Source organism: Miniopterus schreibersii (genome assembly GCF_964146895.1).
Source record: "Miniopterus schreibersii genome assembly, chromosome: X".
Lineage (NCBI taxonomy): Eukaryota > Metazoa > Chordata > Mammalia > Chiroptera > Miniopteridae > Miniopterus > Miniopterus schreibersii.
This window is the reverse complement of record NC_138104.1, coordinates 17,282,328-17,301,034: the sequence shown is the minus strand read 5'-3', so window position 1 is coordinate 17,301,034 and position 18,707 is coordinate 17,282,328. Positions and strand designations below refer to the sequence as shown.

General features: G+C 35.6%; 1 protein-coding gene across 2 annotated transcripts in view; it reads left to right on the top strand.

The window, feature by feature from the left end:
• Positions 1–17,746, top strand: part of DOCK11 (dedicator of cytokinesis 11) — a 172,090-nt gene extending 154,344 nt beyond the window's left edge. For both annotated transcript variants that reach the window (XM_081125565.1, XM_081125564.1), the window contains 8 exons: positions 280–402; positions 4,574–4,687; positions 5,233–5,379; positions 10,210–10,420; positions 10,792–10,982; positions 11,433–11,533; positions 12,762–12,900; positions 16,414–17,746. In XM_081125565.1, coding sequence (XP_080981691.1) covers positions 280–402; positions 4,574–4,687; positions 5,233–5,379; positions 10,210–10,420; positions 10,792–10,982; positions 11,433–11,533; positions 12,762–12,900; positions 16,414–16,536 — 1,149 coding nt within the window. In that variant the 3' untranslated portion in view covers positions 16,537–17,746. The remainder of the gene's footprint in view (positions 1–279; positions 403–4,573; positions 4,688–5,232; positions 5,380–10,209; positions 10,421–10,791; positions 10,983–11,432; positions 11,534–12,761; positions 12,901–16,413) is intronic.
• The last annotated feature ends 961 nt before the right edge of the window (positions 17,747–18,707 follow it).

Here is an 18,707-nt window from a genome sequence, read left to right as displayed (position 1 = left end):
TTACCATTTGTAAGTACAGTCAATATTTTCATTATATGAATAAACAAAATAAATGTAGTTTACTGTTGTCAACAATTTCATATTTTTAAGAACGGTTTCAATTTCAAATATTTCAGCTATTTGATTTCAAAACTATAGTTACAGAAATATAATCCCGTGCATTTCATTTAAGTTAGTACATTCTATTTATCCTTTATTAACTTGAAATGGTTCAAATTTTATTTGTCCAGAACTCTAAAACTATTGTTAATACCTGATTGCATTTTTGTTTTAATGCAGGAGGTTTTGCTGGAGTTGCTAGAACAGTGTGTGGATGGCTTATGGAAAGCAGAACGTTATGAAATAATTTCTGAGATTTCCAAGTTGATCATTCCAATTTATGAGAAACGCCGTGAGTTTGAGGTCAGTAGTTTAAACATTTGCATCATTACTCCATTTTTTGTTGAATTGTGAGAGGTCTTTATATTTTCTGGATAGTAAACCTTTTCCAAATCTGTGATTTAATATTTTATTTTGGTCTTGGAAAAAATAGTAATGTAGTTATGGTACTATCACTCTACTATGTCACCTCTGAAGAACAGAAGGTTAATTATAGTATGACATTTGTGTTTTATCACAGAATATAAATACTTAGTGTATCACTTTGACACATTTGTCCAGTTGGAAAGTTATAATCCTTAAAAATGTTCAATCCTTAGAATCTTACCTTACATTTATATAAATGCTCCAATTGAAATGAAGGCTAAGGCAACCAAAATATAAATTTAGATGATACCAGTGGTTCTCAAACCAGTGGTTTTCTCTAGCCATCTTCCTACTTCTCTCAGGGCATAAAAAAAAAAATCAATGATGACTTCACTAAACCTTCACTTTAAAAAGCTACTGAATTTTCATGTTGCCCCAGAAGAGGCATAGACTTGATTCTATTCTTTGCAATTCCATGGCAGAGGCTAAAGGTGGTGCTGGCAGATGACAATTTGGGAGGTAATAAGACACTAGTAATAGTTCTATTATGAGGAGTTTTTCCAGATTAATTTGCCAGACAAGGCTGTTGATAAAGGGTAGTTAATAAAGCATAGTAGTATAATGAACAGCTGTTGCCACCAACGCTAAACAGGATTTTTTTTTTAAATATTTGCATCTCTGAATTCATGTCATAATTTCTACTCCTGCTGTGCTGGGAAGGGTCCATTTAGAAAAGAAAAAAAAAGCAAAGCTGTTTTATACTTAAATATAGCAAGCAGGTAATTATAACATATATATCAGTCTGTTTTTGTTGAAGATGTTTCTAAGAGTGAGAACACGGGTACTTAGTATCATCATCTGCACAGTGTTCTAATCTCCTCTCCAAACTGGCTCTGATAAAACTTTCTTTTCCCAGGTCCTGGGTCTTTCTCTCTTTGCCATACTTTTGGTGTATACGGGGCATGCCTGAGAAATCATAGTGGAGTTCAAGTGGTTATGTTAATAAGCAAGAGTTAAATAAATAACTCTAAGTCATATAGATGGCAAAGAATGGGCTAGGGGACAAGAATTGGCACTACCCCTCCTATCAAAACATTATATCTTAAGAACCTCTGGGAAAAGACTCAAAATACCTACTTTCTTGCTCTTGGGTTTAAAGGTCAAGCTATTAGAAACCCAGGGAACACTTTGCTACTTAGTCAACTAATAGCTAAGAAAGGAAAATGGGTGTTCCCTATACATTAAAGGAAATAATATTTTTTAATAGGGAACAACAACTGTTTCCTTGTAGGGGTGTAAGGGTCTGTATAGATCCCCAAACACTCTGCATGTGATGAAGTCATTGTTCTTAGGATGCTGATGTGTAATTTTTCAGTGTATCCTTATGGGATAGGCTGAGAAGTGTCGGAGATAGTAGCCATAGAGGTAAGGCAAATTTCCCTCAAATTGAGCTCAACTGCAGGAAATAATATGGAAAGAATTTTAGAGACAGAACTTCTGCTTTCATACTCTCCTTTTTTTTAATTTTAATGTTTAAAAAATATATCTTCATTGATTTCAGAGAGAGGGAGAGATAGAAACATCAATGATGAAAGAGTCATTGATCAGCCGCCTCCTACACACCCCCTACTGGGGACCGAGCCCACAACCCGGGCATGTGCCCTGACTGGGAATTGACCCACGATCTCCTGGATCCTAGGTCAATGCTCAGCCGCTGAGCCACACCAGCCAGGCGCTCTCCTTTTTTATTGAGGTGAAGTTCATATAACATACAATTAACCATTTTAAAGTGCATAGTTCAGTGGCATTTAGTGCATTCATGATATTGAGAACCCATCACCTCTCTCTCTTCGAAATGTTCTCATCACCCTGGAAAAACACCCCATACTCATGAAATAACCATTGTCCACCATCCCCTGGTAACCACTAATCTGCTTTATGCCTATGGATTTACCTATTGTGGCTATGCCATAAAAAATGATTAATACAAAATACAACCTTTTGTGTCTGGCTTTCTTCACTTAGTATAATATTTGTAGCATGTATCAGAACTTCATTTCTTTTTATGGCTGAATGATATTTCACAATTTATTTATCCATTTATCTACTGACAGACATTTGGGCTGTTTCCACCTTTTGGCTATTATGAATAGTAATGTTGTAAGCGTTCATGTATAAATTTCTGTATGGACATATGTTTTCATTTGTCTTGGGTATATATCTAAGAGTGGAATATCTGGGCCATACAATTCTATGCTTAACTTTTCTAGTAACCACCAAACTGCTTTCCCTTTTACTTCCCACCAGCAATGTACACATGTCACATCCTGACCAACACTTGTTTTGGTTTTTTATTAAAGCTATCCTAGTGGATGTGAAGTGATATCACATTTTGGTTTTGATTTGTATTTCCTTAATGGCCAATGATTTTGCACATTTTTGTGTGTACTACTTGTCCATTTGTATATCTTCTTTGGAGAAATGTATATTCAAGTCCTTTGCCCATATTTTTTCTTTTATATATAATTTTTAATTTATTGAGGTATAATTGACATAACATTATATCAGTTTCAGTTTCAGGGGTACAACATAATGATTCGATATTTGTATTGAAAAATGATCACAATATGTCCAGTTAACATCCATCACCACATACAGTTACATAGTTTTTTTTCTTGTGATGAGAACTTTCAAGATCCACTCTCATAGCTTCTTTCAAATATGCAATACAGTATTATTAACTGTAGTCAACATGCTGTACATTACATCTCTGTGACTTACTAATGTTATAACTATAAATGTGTCTCTTTTGACCCCCTTCACCCATTTTGCCCCTACCCACTCACTGCCTCAGGCAACCACCAATCTCTTTTCTACGTCCCTGAGCTCAGTTTTTTTGTTTTTTAGATTTCACATATACGTTGAGATCATACAGTATTTCTCTTTCTTTGTCTGACTTATTTCACTTAGCATAATGCCCTCAAGGCCCATCCCTGTTGTTACAAATGGCAAGATTTCATTCTTTTTTTATAGCTGAATAATTTTCCATTGTGGGTACACACACACACACCACATCTTCTTTATCTGTTCATTAATGGACATTTAAATTGTTTTCATGTCTTAGCTGTTATAAATAATGCTACATTGAACATGGAGGTGTGTATTTCTTTTCATATTCTTCAGATAAATACCCAGAAATGGAATTGCTCTACCAGTTAGTAATTCTACTTTTAATTTTTTGAGGAACCTCCATATTGTTTTACATAGTAACTGCACCAACTTATATTCTCACTAACAATGCATGAAGAGTCCAAATCCTCACCAACACCTATTTCTTGCCTTTTTGATAATAGCCATTCTAAAAGGTGGTATCTCAGTATGGTTTTGATTTGCATTTTCCTGATTAGTGATATTGAGCATCTTTTCATGTACCTATTTGATTTGCCCATTTTAAAATCGAGTTGTCTTTTTTGTTGAATTGTGAGAGTTCTCAGTATTCTCTGTATACAAAACCTTTATCAGATCTGTAATCTGCAAATATTTTCCCCAATTCTATAGGTTGTCATTTCACATTCTTGATAATATTCTTTGCACAATGTGCTCTCCTTTTCTGGGTGTGCAGAATACATTCTTTGAAAACGTCTGTGAACTTGTATAAAAGCAGCCCTCACTGAGGCTCAGTATTACTTATTTTTGTATCTGCCTTTCATTTTATCTCCAAAAGTTTTTGCATAAATTGTTTATTCTATCTCTCCACCTAAAGGTTCAAGCAAAGCATTTTGCTTCTCTTTCAGTTTAAATAATTCAGACGTACCGAAAATAGTAGTCAATAATAATATAGTATTTTTAAAGTGCATGTTACCATTGAGATATTAAGGAAATAAAGCATGTTACTTAAAAATACAGTGTTGTTTGACTCTTTTTAGCTCTACCCTTAGAGCTAAAGTTGTTTAAGAATTTTGTATAATTGTGACAATAGGAGAGAGGGTTTTCAAACCATTTTAAAAAGAAAATACTGTTGTTTTTCCCCCCAGGGCATTTATTTATCTTAAAGACATTTAGTAATTAACCAACAGACAAAGCTGATTTGTATATTCTCATTTTTCAGAAACTTACTCAAGTTTATAGAACTCTTCATGGAGCTTACACAAAAATTCTGGAGGTTATGCACACCAAAAAAAGACTTTTAGGCACTTTCTTCAGAGTTGCCTTTTATGGGCAAGTAAGTATACTTTAGTTCATAAAGTTTATTTTCTTTTTAAATGTTCACCTTTGAATGATTAGATAATTGTAGCAGCAGTTACTGGATCTGGAATTCTGTCCAGATAGAGTGCCTATCACAGTAGCAGGAAGCCTCTTATGTAAGTGTAAAGTTCACTTTGGCTCTCATATCTAAATCCATTAGGTCAGAGTACAACATAGAGCATTTGAATTTTCCCCTTACTTTCATTTTCTGTTAAGCTTCTAAAAGTATATATTTAATATCTAGTAGTGCAAGCTTTCAAATAAAAAACAGGTAAGTATACTGGGAACAAGAAAAATCTAGTGTGGAAATCTTCAGGCCAATTAGATGTTCATATGACTGTGAATTTGAAAATTCTCACTTATCTGAAGTTAAAAGGGGGAATATATGGATGTGGCTTTTAGTGCATTACTATTATTTAAAATGTATTTCAAATGCATTATTGCTAGGTATTTAGTAGATTTTCTTTCAATGCTATTTGCTCATTCCATTTATAAATTATTGTATGTTTAATTTTACAATAGTCCTTTTTTGAAGAAGAAGATGGAAAGGAGTACATCTACAAAGAGCCAAAGCTCACTGGCCTCTCGGAGATTTCCCTGAGACTCGTTAAACTTTATGGTGAAAAATTTGGTACAGAGAATGTGAAAATAATTCAGGATTCAGACAAGGTAACTCTACCCTGCATAGTGAGATCATTAATTGTTAGTTCCAAGCATGGTTTATTGCTCCTGACTTTTCCTCATTAGCTGGTGGAGGAGAATCATGGAAATAGAGCCTTTCCAGATAGTGAAAGAAAGGACAGGGGCTTTGGAGTCAGAGAGAGTGGGATTCAAATCTCCATTCTCTGTCACTTTCTAGCTGTGTGACCATGGGGAGGTTACTTAACCTCTCTGTGCCTTGTTTTTCTCATTAGTAAAATGGAAATAATAATAATGCCTTCACCCTGGCTGGTATGGCTCAGTTGGTTGGAGTGTCATCCCATACACTGAAAGGTCACAGGTTCAATTCCCAGTCGGGGTGCATACAGGAGGCAGTCGATCGATGTTTCTCTCCCACTTTAATGTTTCTTTCTCTCTCTTTCTCTCTCTCTAAAATCAATAAAAAGCATGTCCTCTGGTGAGGATTAACATAATAATAATAATAATAATGCCTTCCTGGTGGAGTTGTTATATGGATTAAATGAGTTTATATATGGAAAGTGATTATAGAGTTCCTGGTACATAAAAAACATTCATTAATAATAATAGAAGCCAGCAGACTTAATAAAGGTTAGCTATTATTTTCATTGCTGTTGCTCATCATGATTCTCAATGTCATACTTTATGATTAAAATCATCTTGGGTCAGGGCACATGCCCGGGTTGCAGGCTTGATCCCCAGTCGGGGGCGTGCAGGAGGCAGCTGATCAGTGACTCTCATCATTGATGTTTCTATCTATCCTACTTCCTTCCTCTTTCTGAAATCAATAAAAATATATATTTAAAAAATCATCTTGGGGCACACATTTTATTCTAAGATATCCCTAGTTCAGTAGTTATATTTGCAGTGAAGTGGGTTTAGGAGAGATACCTTTGGTCTTGTTCTAAAGCTTATCCATCCCACCAGGTCCTGCCAAGGCAGGATGAGAAAGGTTCTATCAAGAGAAGCCTTTTCACCCTAGCTAGTTTGTCTCAGTGCTTAGAGCGTTGACCTGCACACTGAAGGGTCCCAGTTGGGTTCCGGTCAAGGGCACGTACCTCGGTTGCAGGCTCGATCCCCGGGCCCGGTCGGGGTACGTGCGGGAATCAGCCAATCAAGGTGTTACTCTTATATTGATCTTTCTCTCTCTTTCTCTCCCTCCCTTCCACTCTCTCTGAAAAGCAATGGAAAAAATATCCTTGGGTGAGGATTGAAAAAAAGAGAGAGGCCCTTTCCTGGGAAATGCATAGATCCCTATAGATGGAATTTCAGGAAAGCACAGCACAAATGCCTGACCATCCTTAGTCACCTTGGGAATGACCAGGATGAGAGCTGATTTTTAAGGTAGAAAGGACTTATACAGTTAGGATCTGGAGGCCACAGCAGTATTTACTGAGTAACTCTGATGGGCCTGGTGCTTTGCAAAGCGCTTAACAGCTAGTTGGCAGCATTGCCAAAGTGCAAAAGCCTATGGCAGTGGTGGAGACTTCACTGTCTACCATGAAAATGATCTCTTCACTTTGTATACTTACCTACATCTCTTGGAGATGGTTTTACCTTGAACCTTAGACATATAAAAATAGATTTACTGGTACATCAAAATTCATTAATATTTGGCAAAACCTCCCTGCTTCTTTCCTTATCAGTTTTGACTATTTTGTATTTTATTGGATTAAGACAACAGAAGACTGTATCTCCTTGTCTGAAGCCAGATAGTCTTAGGCTTGCTGCCACGCTACTAATACTATAAATGGGAAATTAATAGAAAGCCAGGCTTGCTGAACAACATACAGTTTTCTGTTTTATTCTGCCTCTGAAAACCTGGCCACCGTGTGCTAGTGACAAACCACCATCAGGTGCTTGGACTCATAACATTATGTGTATGCACAATATTGTAGTCATTCTTCACAGGCAACAGATATAATAAGCAGTTGCTACTTTTAACATCCTTATTTCTTTCTTAATGTGTGACAGTAAAAATTAAAAACACTCTTTTACCTTGCCAAAAACAAAATCTGCTTTAAGAACACAGACAATGTAAAGAGCAGTTTGGTAACATATTCCAGTATTTTAAACTGTGGATGTCCTTGGACCCAACAGTTTCACGTTTAAGATTTTATCTTGTAGATGTACACACATAAAAATGTATGTTTAAAGGTGTTTATTGCTGCAAAGTTTATATAGCAGAAACCTGCAAGCAGTCTAAATGTCCATATGGCTAAAGAAATGGTGGTATTACCCACAGAATTGATACAGTAACCTAGGTGTTAAGAGTTTCACATCGCCCGTCCGGGCGTGGCTCAGCAGCTGAGCATCGACCTAGGGTCCAGGCGATCGGGGTTCAATTCCCGGTCAGGGCACATGCCCGGGTTGCGGGCTCGATCAATGACTCATCATTGATATTTCTCTCTCTCTCTCCCTCTCCCTTCCTCTCTCTGAAATCAATAAAAATATATTTTAAAAAAAAGAGTTTCACATCAACACTTAGAAATCTACCAAAATATTATTTAGTGGGGAAAAGATGAGGTGCAGGACTGTATGGATAATATGATCACATTTTTGTAAAAGCTTATTCACATACACTCGTATAAGCTAGGCTTAGGAAATTTATGAAATGATACAGATCAAATTGTTAACCATAGTTACCCCTGAGGAGAGGGACTAGAGTCTTACATGGAAAGAAATTTTTACTTTTCATATATACCCTTGTGTACTATTAGAATGATTTACTACATATGTAATTCACTTTTATAAAGTTAAAATCAGGCTTAACCTTTTTTATTTGCCTTCTATGTTTTGTCTTAGCCAGATAATTACATGAACTATCTCCTAAGAGCTCTCTGGAGAGATCTAGCTTTTTAATGGGAGGGAAAAGAAGGTTAAGGTTCCTGGAGATAGACTTTTAGGTTTTTATATAAGAACAAGTAGAATGGATTGGGAGAAGTTAAAAGATGGTAAGAAACTTTCTATCCCCTGTCCGTCCTATATATGTGGAGGAAAAAAGGGGATACAGGGACTATTTCTTAGAAGGTCTCTGTTGTTTGATATTTTGTTTCTTACACTAAACACAAAAAGGCCTGACTATCATAAAATGCAAGGATATTGATAAAGTACAGGTCAGTGTTAGTTGGCTTAAACACTGAAAGAGCATCCTAGGCATCATCTGGAGTTCATGGAAAGACTGCTGGAGGAGAGGGTTGTTAGAACCTATAGATTGAAACTCCAAAAGGGACAGTTCTGGGATTTGCCTCCAGCATCATAGCTTCTTAACATGGAATTCAGGCTCTTTACAAAATGGTCCAAAACACTAAAATTTTATGTCTCTAGAACAGAACCAGTGTGCTTTCCTGAGGACCCCTTCCTCCATAAGATAGGATTAATACGGTCAAGAGTACCCATTCTTACAATGTCAAACACTGCTGTGAATGTACAAATTGATAAGGTTTTCTGTAGGGTACTTGGTAATATATATCAAAATCCATAAGAACATGTAAATCTTTTAACTAAGCAACTTCTCTGAGAATTTATCCTAAGGAATAAGTCAGGAGGGGAAATTGCACAGTTTTAAATGCAGAGATGTTCATCGCATCATTATTTGCAATAGCAAAAAGTTGGAAAACAACCCGAATCTATTAATGAGGGACTGGTCCAATAAGTCATGTTTATCCATACAGTCATTAAAAGTCATGTTGATGACAACAATATACAACTACATGTTTTTATGGTGGTAAAATGCACATACCAAAGTGTACGTTAACCATCTTAGGTATACAGTTCAACGATACTGACTTTGTTCACATTATTGTGCAGCCATTACCACTGTCCATCTTCAGAGCTCTTTATCTTGTACAATTGAAGCTTTCTACCCATTGAACAATAATTCATTCCACCTCTGCCCTCAGCCCCTGGCAACTACCATTCTACTTTCTGTCTCTCTGATTTTGACTTTTCTGAATACCTCATCTTAGTGGAATTGTCTTTTTGTGGCTGGCTTATTTCACTTAGCATATCTTCAGGTTCGTTTATGTTGTAGCATAACGTGGACTATTTATTCTTCCTTTTGAAGGCTGAATAATATTCCATTGTGTGTATATACCACATTTTGCTTATCCATCTGTCAGTGGGCATTTGGGTTGCTTTCATGTTTTTGCTGTTGTGAATAATGCTCTTCCAGGAACATGTGCACAGCTGCCTGACATGGGGCTGAGGTGTGAGGTCTGAGTAGCTTCCAAGAGCTGAAACGGATCAAAATCAACTGCAGTTTTCTGTTCAAGTCTTCCCCAGAAGTTGCAAGCCTTCAATAGACTCTAGAGTTCGAAAATAGTTACACTGGCCAAGTCTGTCTGATGTAACTGTTGTCTAGGTAGGAAGGTAGATTTCTGGTGCTCTCTCATCTTCTCAGAGTCCTCCCTCTAATAAATATTTAGGTGGAATTCAAATATACAGTTGACCATTTTAATATGTTTTTAAGGATTCAGATTATAAAGCAGTGATCTCAGTTTTGTAAATATATGTGCATAGAAGAAAGATTGGAAGGAAATATATGAAAATGGGAATAACGGTCACTACTGAGGGGCAGGGTTATAGTTTTTAATATTCTTCCTACATTTCTGTTATCTCCAAATAGGTTTCTGTAACTTCTTTATAATCAGAAAGAAATGATCCCTAATAAAAGAACAAAGACCTCCTCCAGGTGTCTGTTCAACTTGGGAACACAGCCATAGTGGCAGTGTTCCTCAGTTGATCTCAAAAGAGTTAGTAGCTTACCTGTACCCCCTTTTCCCTTTTATTGAATAAAAAGCAAAACTTTCTTATTTATAGGTAAATGCCAAAGAGCTTGATCCAAAATATGCTCATATCCAAGTCACTTATGTGAAGCCCTACTTTGATGACAAAGAACTTACAGAAAGAAAGACTGAGTTTGAAAGAAACCATAATATCAACAAATTTGTTTTTGAGGCTCCTTATACATTATCTGGTAAAAAGCAAGGCTGCATAGAAGAACAGTGCAAACGCCGTACAATCCTGACCAGTAAGTAGGACTTTGCATATAACTTGTCTGACTTGATCCTTTGTAAGAAACACAAGTAGCAGCTGGCCAGCCAGGAAATGTAACTGAAATTTTAATCATTCATTGTTCTGCTGTTCAGTCACTGGCTTGCACAAACATGGGCATGTGATAAAACCATGGTTATTCTATATGTAAATCGTGATTGCTCTGAGGTGTCTCATAAAGAGAATTTCTTTCTCTCAATCCTGAAGTAATAAGGTACTATGTGGTACCCTAAGCTATTGTCTAGAGAAGGCATGGGGGAAATTAAGCACAGTGGATTTTTAAAAATAATTTGGCTGTTCGAGTAAACGACTTTTTAAGATAGTAAATCAATCTTAACATTTCAATAGCTTCAAACTCGTTTCCATATGTGAAGAAGAGGATCCCTATAAACTATGAGCAGCAGATTAACTTAAAGCCAATTGATGTTGCTACTGATGAAATAAAAGATAAAACTGCAGAGCTGCAAAAACTTTGCTCTTCTGCTGATGTGGACATGATTCAGCTCCAACTTAAATTGCAGGGCTGTGTTTCAGTGCAGGTATGTTGGTTGCTAAACATGTATTAAATGTTTCTTGATGTTCCTCTTGCTTTCCTAAGGGCACAGAGCAAGCATTAATTACAATTGTGTGTTATAGTCTTATGAGTGCAAACACCTGTGCCTTTTTTATTAACTCAGTACAGATACTGTGTTCAATTTCAATAAATAAATTTTGTGTTGTGTCAGAGGACTTGAACATAAATCCCTCTGAATATAGCCAAACTCTGTATTTACATATCAGAAATCATTACCTAATTTATTAGAATATCATCTTTGCAGATTATTTGCTTTAGTTAATCATTTTTCAAATAACCTTATAGTAATAATAGTAAATATGTTTCTCAGGTGCAGATTTTTAATGTATTTGGGTTTTTTTAAAAAAAGAGAAATGCAAAAATTACTTTTTGATTACATTCTGACAACTCTCATATTTCTCCTTCTGTAATTTAGGTAAATGCTGGTCCTTTAGCATATGCAAGGGCTTTCTTAAATGATAGCCAAGCTAGCAAGTATCCACCTAAGAAAGTCAATGAGTTGAAAGACATGTTTAGGTAAGTGCTTTGTAGTTTTCAGATCAGACCTCTAGTCTTTACTCCATTTTTTCTTAAACCAAAATATTCACCAAATAATATCCATCCAAAAAAGGGCACTCTCTATTCTCTTTACAGTATTTTAAGTGACCTCCTAATGGTAATTTAGTGAGTAAATTTGGGATCTCTTTCTTGCTGCAGGACATTAACAGTGTTCTAGTGACACAAGAGATTAACTATACCAACTTATTATTGCTTTGGATGTTGTGACACAAACACAAGCCTAAATTCATTATGCAGTTTCCTCCTTTGCCCCACTGACCTCATGCCACAGCATTTCTGACCATTTAGGATGGGAATGAAAGGTTGAAGAGGTTTGCCTCCTGTCCTGTGTCCTTAGTTCTACTTGTATTCTGCCAGTCTAGGGCATTTAATAGCTTGTCTTCAGTGAGCATTCCTGTAAGCTAAGGGATGTCTGAATCTATGTAATATATGAGAAGAGTTTACATTCAGAATAAGAGAGACAGTTGAATAAATAGACTAAAAGAAAGATGGTAAGTTACCCATTCATTTGCTCCCAACTTATTTCATTTACTTTTCCTGTCTATGTGTTATCAGCTAGGTGTTCCAGGTTGCAGAGTAACCAGTAGTCATTCATTCACCAATATTTATTAGTGCCTGGAATGTACAAAAAGATTCTACTAGTTGCTATGATGGGGATACAAAACAAATGGGCAGTGAGGTACTTTGTCTCCTAAGACCTACACTCTAATTATGGATATTAAACATAAACACACAAAATAATGGAAAAATCCTTTTATGATGTCATCCACTCTGCCCACTCTTACGAGCCCAGGGCAGATGCTTCATCCCTACGGCACCCAGAACTGTACTGGGTACATAGTCCCAAATAAATTATTTTTTAATGAATGACTCATATAAAGATACAAATTAATGTTAGCACAAATTTAGCTAATATAATGACAAGTAAATGACTGAGGAAGTAGGCGTCCTGTACATTTTGAACCAAGTTTTAAAGGACATAAGAAACTGGAGAGAAAAGACAGAAAACAAAGGAAAGGTTAGTTCAGATATGACGTGGTATTAGCAAAGGCACAGGGGAAAAATACAGTATTCTTATTTTCCTTCTAGGCAAGCAAGCCATGGTTAAAGTTAATATCAGAATGATTGTCAGTGAGACTTTCTGGGAGTAAATAACAAAACCTTCATCTTTGATCTTCATCTACAGGAAATTCATACAAGCATGCAGCATCGCACTTGAACTAAATGAGCGGCTAATTAAAGAGGATCAGATTGAGTACCATGAAGGGCTAAAGTCAAATTTCAGAGAAATGGTGAAAGAATTGTCTGACATTATCCATGAGCAGGCAAGTATTAGGGTGGTTGAACATGAAAACATGATCTTGGGTCCTTAAACTATTACTTAACAAAATCTATTCAAAGTGTATTAGCTTGAAATTATTCAGTCTGTATTTTAAAATTTGCTCATATTATCATTAATCATTTAAATGACATAATGCTAACCAAACTTGAAGCAATTGATAAAGCAATTATCAGATATAAACCATATTGTTCTTTGTGCCACAATGCCATTAAAAGTGACTAGCTGACCAAGTCTGAATTGATCTACTGTGCGCATGGATAAGAGTCTCTCAAGAAGGTTCCTAAAGAAGTTAATGATTGGCTCAATAGCCAAATCCCTAAATGAATATCCCTACTGTGGCTATAAGAAACTAGATACTGTCCTTTAGGTGAGATACTGAGTGATTTCCAAAATTTAGAAATTTTCTTAATACTCATACAGCCTGTGAAACTCACTATTTTCATAGAAGTTCTTAGCATTTTAATCTATGACTGAGTGGTAATGACAATTTAACTTAGTAAAACCCAACCTGTAAAATACAGAAACAAAGACCCTTTATCACGTAGAGCCAAATTATGCCATTATTAGGTAGTTAGGACTTTTATATAGCTACGTACCTTAAAACTGGTGTACTCCTGGATTATCCTGGGGAAACTTCACCGCTATATTGGGGTCCTGAAATTTGTATTTACAACCACCCTATACATGGACTGTCTTAAGTATTTTAACATCTTAAACACGCGTGTAAAAGTCTCAGAATGATGGTCTAGTCCCTCATTGACTTAGCCTATTAAGCTTATAAAGTCTCCTTCATTTCCTTACTCAGGAAAACACCCACTAAGATAAATATTTGCTTTAGAAACACTTCAAACTCTCAATTTTTAAGAAATTAAGACTCAAAAGAAACAAGATAACTACAACCCTTTAGAAAACACATTCTTAAAGATGGTTCCAGAAAGGAGACCATCATCTGTCCCACTGCCTGTATTTCAGTGATTACTTGAAGGCACTTACCCTCATGAGACTGCCACAGAAAGGTTGTACTTATAAACAAGCTGACAGTGGTTAGCATCCAAAGGATTTCAGTGTGATGATGGAGAAGAGAAGGGAAGAATTTTTCTAGGAAAACAACTAGTTGGCTTTAAATCAAGTTCTACTTCTCTGAATTTATTTTGTCTGCTTTTTCTAAGAAAGAGCTGTGGGGATTTTAGTTACTGTTAGTCCAAGGCTGCATTGAGCAACCAGGAGTCTAACTTTCCAACATCTGCTCAGTATAGATAATCCAGTCAGCCACACTTTCATTATCCCATCTGTTCAATGACCAGTTGGTTGTCCCAGTCTCCTCCTTGCCCTTCTCTGTGGCTGAAAATCTTGTTGGCTTGAGGAGTCTGGAATCAGTGTTCTTTTTCTTCTTTTTCTATCTTTACTTCTATTAGCCCCCTTAGGAATGATTGCATACTGTTCTAAGCATCCCTTTGCTGCTCAGTTTTCAGAGGCCCTTTTTTGTCTCCTAGGAAGATGGGGAACCATTTCACTTTCTTTATTGTTTCTATCTCAAACTCAGCCCATAAATACAGTGGGAGTATACCTTTCTTTACCATCACTTTTCTCAGGTGTACTTTTATCAAATAGATGACATGATTTATTCCTAGAAACTGTCCAGTTTATCAGTTTCTGTTCTTCATAATCCATAGGAAAAAAAACACACAGCAAAAGCTCCTCCTTCACAAAAGATATAAAATAATTACACATGTCATTTTAAGCCAATGTCTACTATATTGAAATTGTTTAATTTGCATGCAGCTGCATGACCTAACTGCATGAACTCTTAAGATATTCAAATTGAAAACAAATTATTCAGATTACTGCTATTACTGTGATCAAGATATTTAGAGCAATCATTTTATAGTTTTCCCCCATGAACCGTAGATTTTACAAATCTGCTCTCGTATTTCCCACCTGTCTCATTTAATTCCCATAAATCATGACTATTTTATTTAGTTGTAGAGACCAGTATTTTAGACACTTGAGATTATATATTGCTAGCTAACCAAGGAAAATCTTAGTTTCTGTTGGTTTATATTTATGCAAGCTCTCTTGTCCTAATATATCATATTCAGATGTGCCTTGCTTGAGGCAAATGTTGACTTTATAGTCAATTTTTGTAAATCAATATTTTCTATTAGACTCTCATATAAAAGAAAGCCCCTTTTTGGTCACATATGTTGAAACATTATTTCCCAAAGGAAAATATAATACAAAATAAAATAAACTGTTAACATGTACTGAAATATGAGTTATTCTGTTGAGCTCCATAAGTCATTATTTAACAAAAAGATATGGCTTGGCTATTTCTTTTCAATATAATGTGTTACAGTACTAAAATATACAGTCCTTTTAAAAATTTCTTCAAGCTGTTGACTTTTAAAAAGGGACTTATATTGTCTTAAACCTATTAATTACAGACTTGTTAATCAGATACAGTTTGTGGTGGCCATTGTAGTGTCTGTTTGGTATGTTTTATTTTCTTTACAATGAGTTGCCCTTTACAGCAGTCACATCTGAAAGGTGTAGGTAATCAATTAGTCATCTCTTAAACATCTATATGCTTTCAGGTTCATGTCATGAGTGGTGATTGTTATAAAGAGGAGTTGTTTCTATTAGGGACTTTATATAAGACATGATTTGTAGCAACGTAAGGGATATGATGCATTACTGCCACCATAGACCAATTTGCAGGTTTAATACTCAAGTTTCAGAGCTAACTTGAGAGAACCAAGTACTGAAAACTTGAAACCTAAGTTGGGATGGTATGGTGAAGAGATTGGATGTTATGTGTATGCTATTCTTTTCTTTCACCTAATCTAAACATAAGATCTCTGTTGCTTTTGATCACACAAAGTAGATAATTTAAAAGTATGTATACTAATATGGGTATATATGTTTATATATTTATGGGATATAAAAATATTTTTATGAAGTTCACATTCATAAAAATCTATCAGTTAGCTTATATAATTACAGAGCATGTTTAGAAATAAGCACTTATGACCTTTTCTCATCATTTAATATTATTTTCCAAGTCTCCAGGGAAGGTGCATGGGTATCTGCATGTTTGAAAAGCCCCACAGGTGATCCTGAGAATACTATGCTAGAAGATGGTCCATAAACTCATATCGAAGAGCCCACTGTTTAGAGCTCTTGTTATGATCGTGCATTAAAAAACACTTTAAAGATTACATTACCTCTCACTTCTTACTGAATTTTGCATTACACAATCTTGTGTTTTTCTTAATGAGTAACCAGATCTTTTCTGCTTTTTTGCTATGCTGCCTTTGTAATACAGCTTTGAAGACTTAAGTCGGTAATGTTATTTTTTTGCTCTTTTTGCTTGATGTCATTTTAAATAGCTAAGTGTCACTGATAAATTGAAATATGCCTGTAATTTCAGAAACACATACTTTTGGGCAGTGGCTATTTTGCTTCCTGATAAACACGCAGATTTCCTTTGTTTTAGATATTACAGGAAGACACGATGCATTCTCCCTGGATGAACAACACGTTACATGTATTTTGTGCAATTAGTGGTACATCGAGTGACAGAGGTTATGGTTCCCCGAGATATGCTGCTGAAATATGAGGACCCACAGATGTAACACAAGATCGAGACTGACCTTTCTCAGGAATATTTGGAGCTGTGCAAATGTTAAAATTGAAAGATTTGATGTACATGGAGTGTTTCCTTCTGACACCAAAATGTTCATGCTTTCAAACAGGGTGCTTACATATTTGTAAATATTTAAGCAACGTGGAAGTGCCTGGAAAATTGCACCCCTGTGCTTGGTTTATACTTTTTTAGGTAAATCTATATACTGAGAAATAGAACTCAAAAACATAAATTCAAATTGCTTAATTATTGCTTAAAATAATAATGGTACTGTGTAAAATTGTATAACGGAACACAATAAAAGGTAAAACTTATTTGTAATTAGAAGTGAAGGAAATAATACTTTGAACTTAGCATTTTTTTTTTTTTTTTTGACCACACACTCAATTCATTATACTAATCCTTAGAGAAAAAATGGTCAAATTTCCATAAAACATGGATATTTCAGATTGGGGAGATAATTTAGAGTCTTGCCTGCTGGTAGTCAAGGCTGGGCTAAAAGAAACAAAAGCATTATTTAAAAAGGAAAATTTCACAAAGAAAGCACATACATAGAAATACCAAGATCACTGTTCCTTCAGTCTGTTCCTTTTGATCTGATGATGCCAGGTAATCAAATTGGTCTCCTCCAACACACAAGATGAGGGATTCACATGTGGCATGGGATTCCCTAGCAAGCGGCATTTGTTGCCAGAACTTTATCATCTGAGGCTATCCATTAGCTGAAAAAACATTTCTGAGAATTTGCAGTCAGTACATGCTATGCAACTTCAAAGTTGGGAAGCAGAGTCTGAGGTAGGGATTTGTAATGATTATTTTCTTCAGTTTACAAGGTTAAGAAGCATTTTGCTAGAACTTAATGGTTGTAGCATTTCTTGGGTCAGTATACATAACCACCGCAGACTTAGCAACTGCAAGCTAGGAATTACATTTCTAACAATGAAGAAATCTCAGACTACCTAAATAATTCAGGAGAAACCAAGATGTGAAGAACTTTTTTAGCTTGAATTATCCATATAATTTTGGCTGCTTTTCATGTAAATTTTAAGTTTTAGACTTATTTTTCTTATGTAGGTTAGCCTATTTTGCAAACAACAGAAAAACAGACACTGAAGTATAAATGGATTGTATGGAACCTTGGCTTTTTAAATACTTTGTGATCAAGTAAATCTTTGAGATTATGCATCTGACTTGGTCATTTTTCTTTATATTTTTTTGTTTTCAATTACAGTTGACATACAATATTCTATTAGTTTCAGGTATACATCCCAGTGATTAGGCATTATATAACTTACAAAATGATCATCTCAATAAATCTCGTACCCATCTGACACACTATACATAGTTATTAGAATATTATCTACTATATTCCCTATGCTGTACTTTACATCCCCATGACTATTCTGTAACTACCAATTTGTACTTCTTACTCTCCTCACCTTTTTCACTCATCCCCTCACCCCCTCTCCCATCTGGCAGCCATCAGAATGTTCTTTGTATCTATGAGTCTGTTTCTGTTCCACTTGTTTATTTTGCTTTTTAGATCCAATTGTTGATAGATACGTATTTATTGCCATTTTATTATTCACATTTTTATCTTTTTTCTTCTTCTTTTTAAAGAAGACCCTTTAACATTTCATGTAATACTGGTTTAGTGGTGATGAACTCCATTAGCTTTTCCTTGTCTGGGAAGCTCTTTATCTGTCCTTCAATTCTAAATGATAGCTTGAGTAATCTTGGTTGTAGGTCGTATATTTTGAGCCAGTTCCTTCTGGTCTGCAAAGTTTCTGTTAAGAAATCAGCTGACAGTCTTATCAGAGCTTCCTTGTAAGTAAGTAACTGCTTTTCTCTTGCTGCTTTTAAGATTCTCTCTTTGTCTTTAACCTTTTGCATTTTAATTATCATGTGTCTTAGTATGGGCTTCTTTGGGTTCATCTTGCTTGGGACGTACTTTCTGGACTTATATGTCTATTTCCTTCACCAGGTTAGGAAAGTTTTCCATCATTATTTTTTCCCATTGATTTTTTTTTTTTTTTTAAGAGAGAGTGGGAGGGAGGGGGCAGAAAGAGAAACAAACATCAGTGTGAGAGAGACACATCGACTGGTTGCCTCCTGCACACACCCCGACCGGGGTCAGCCAGGAA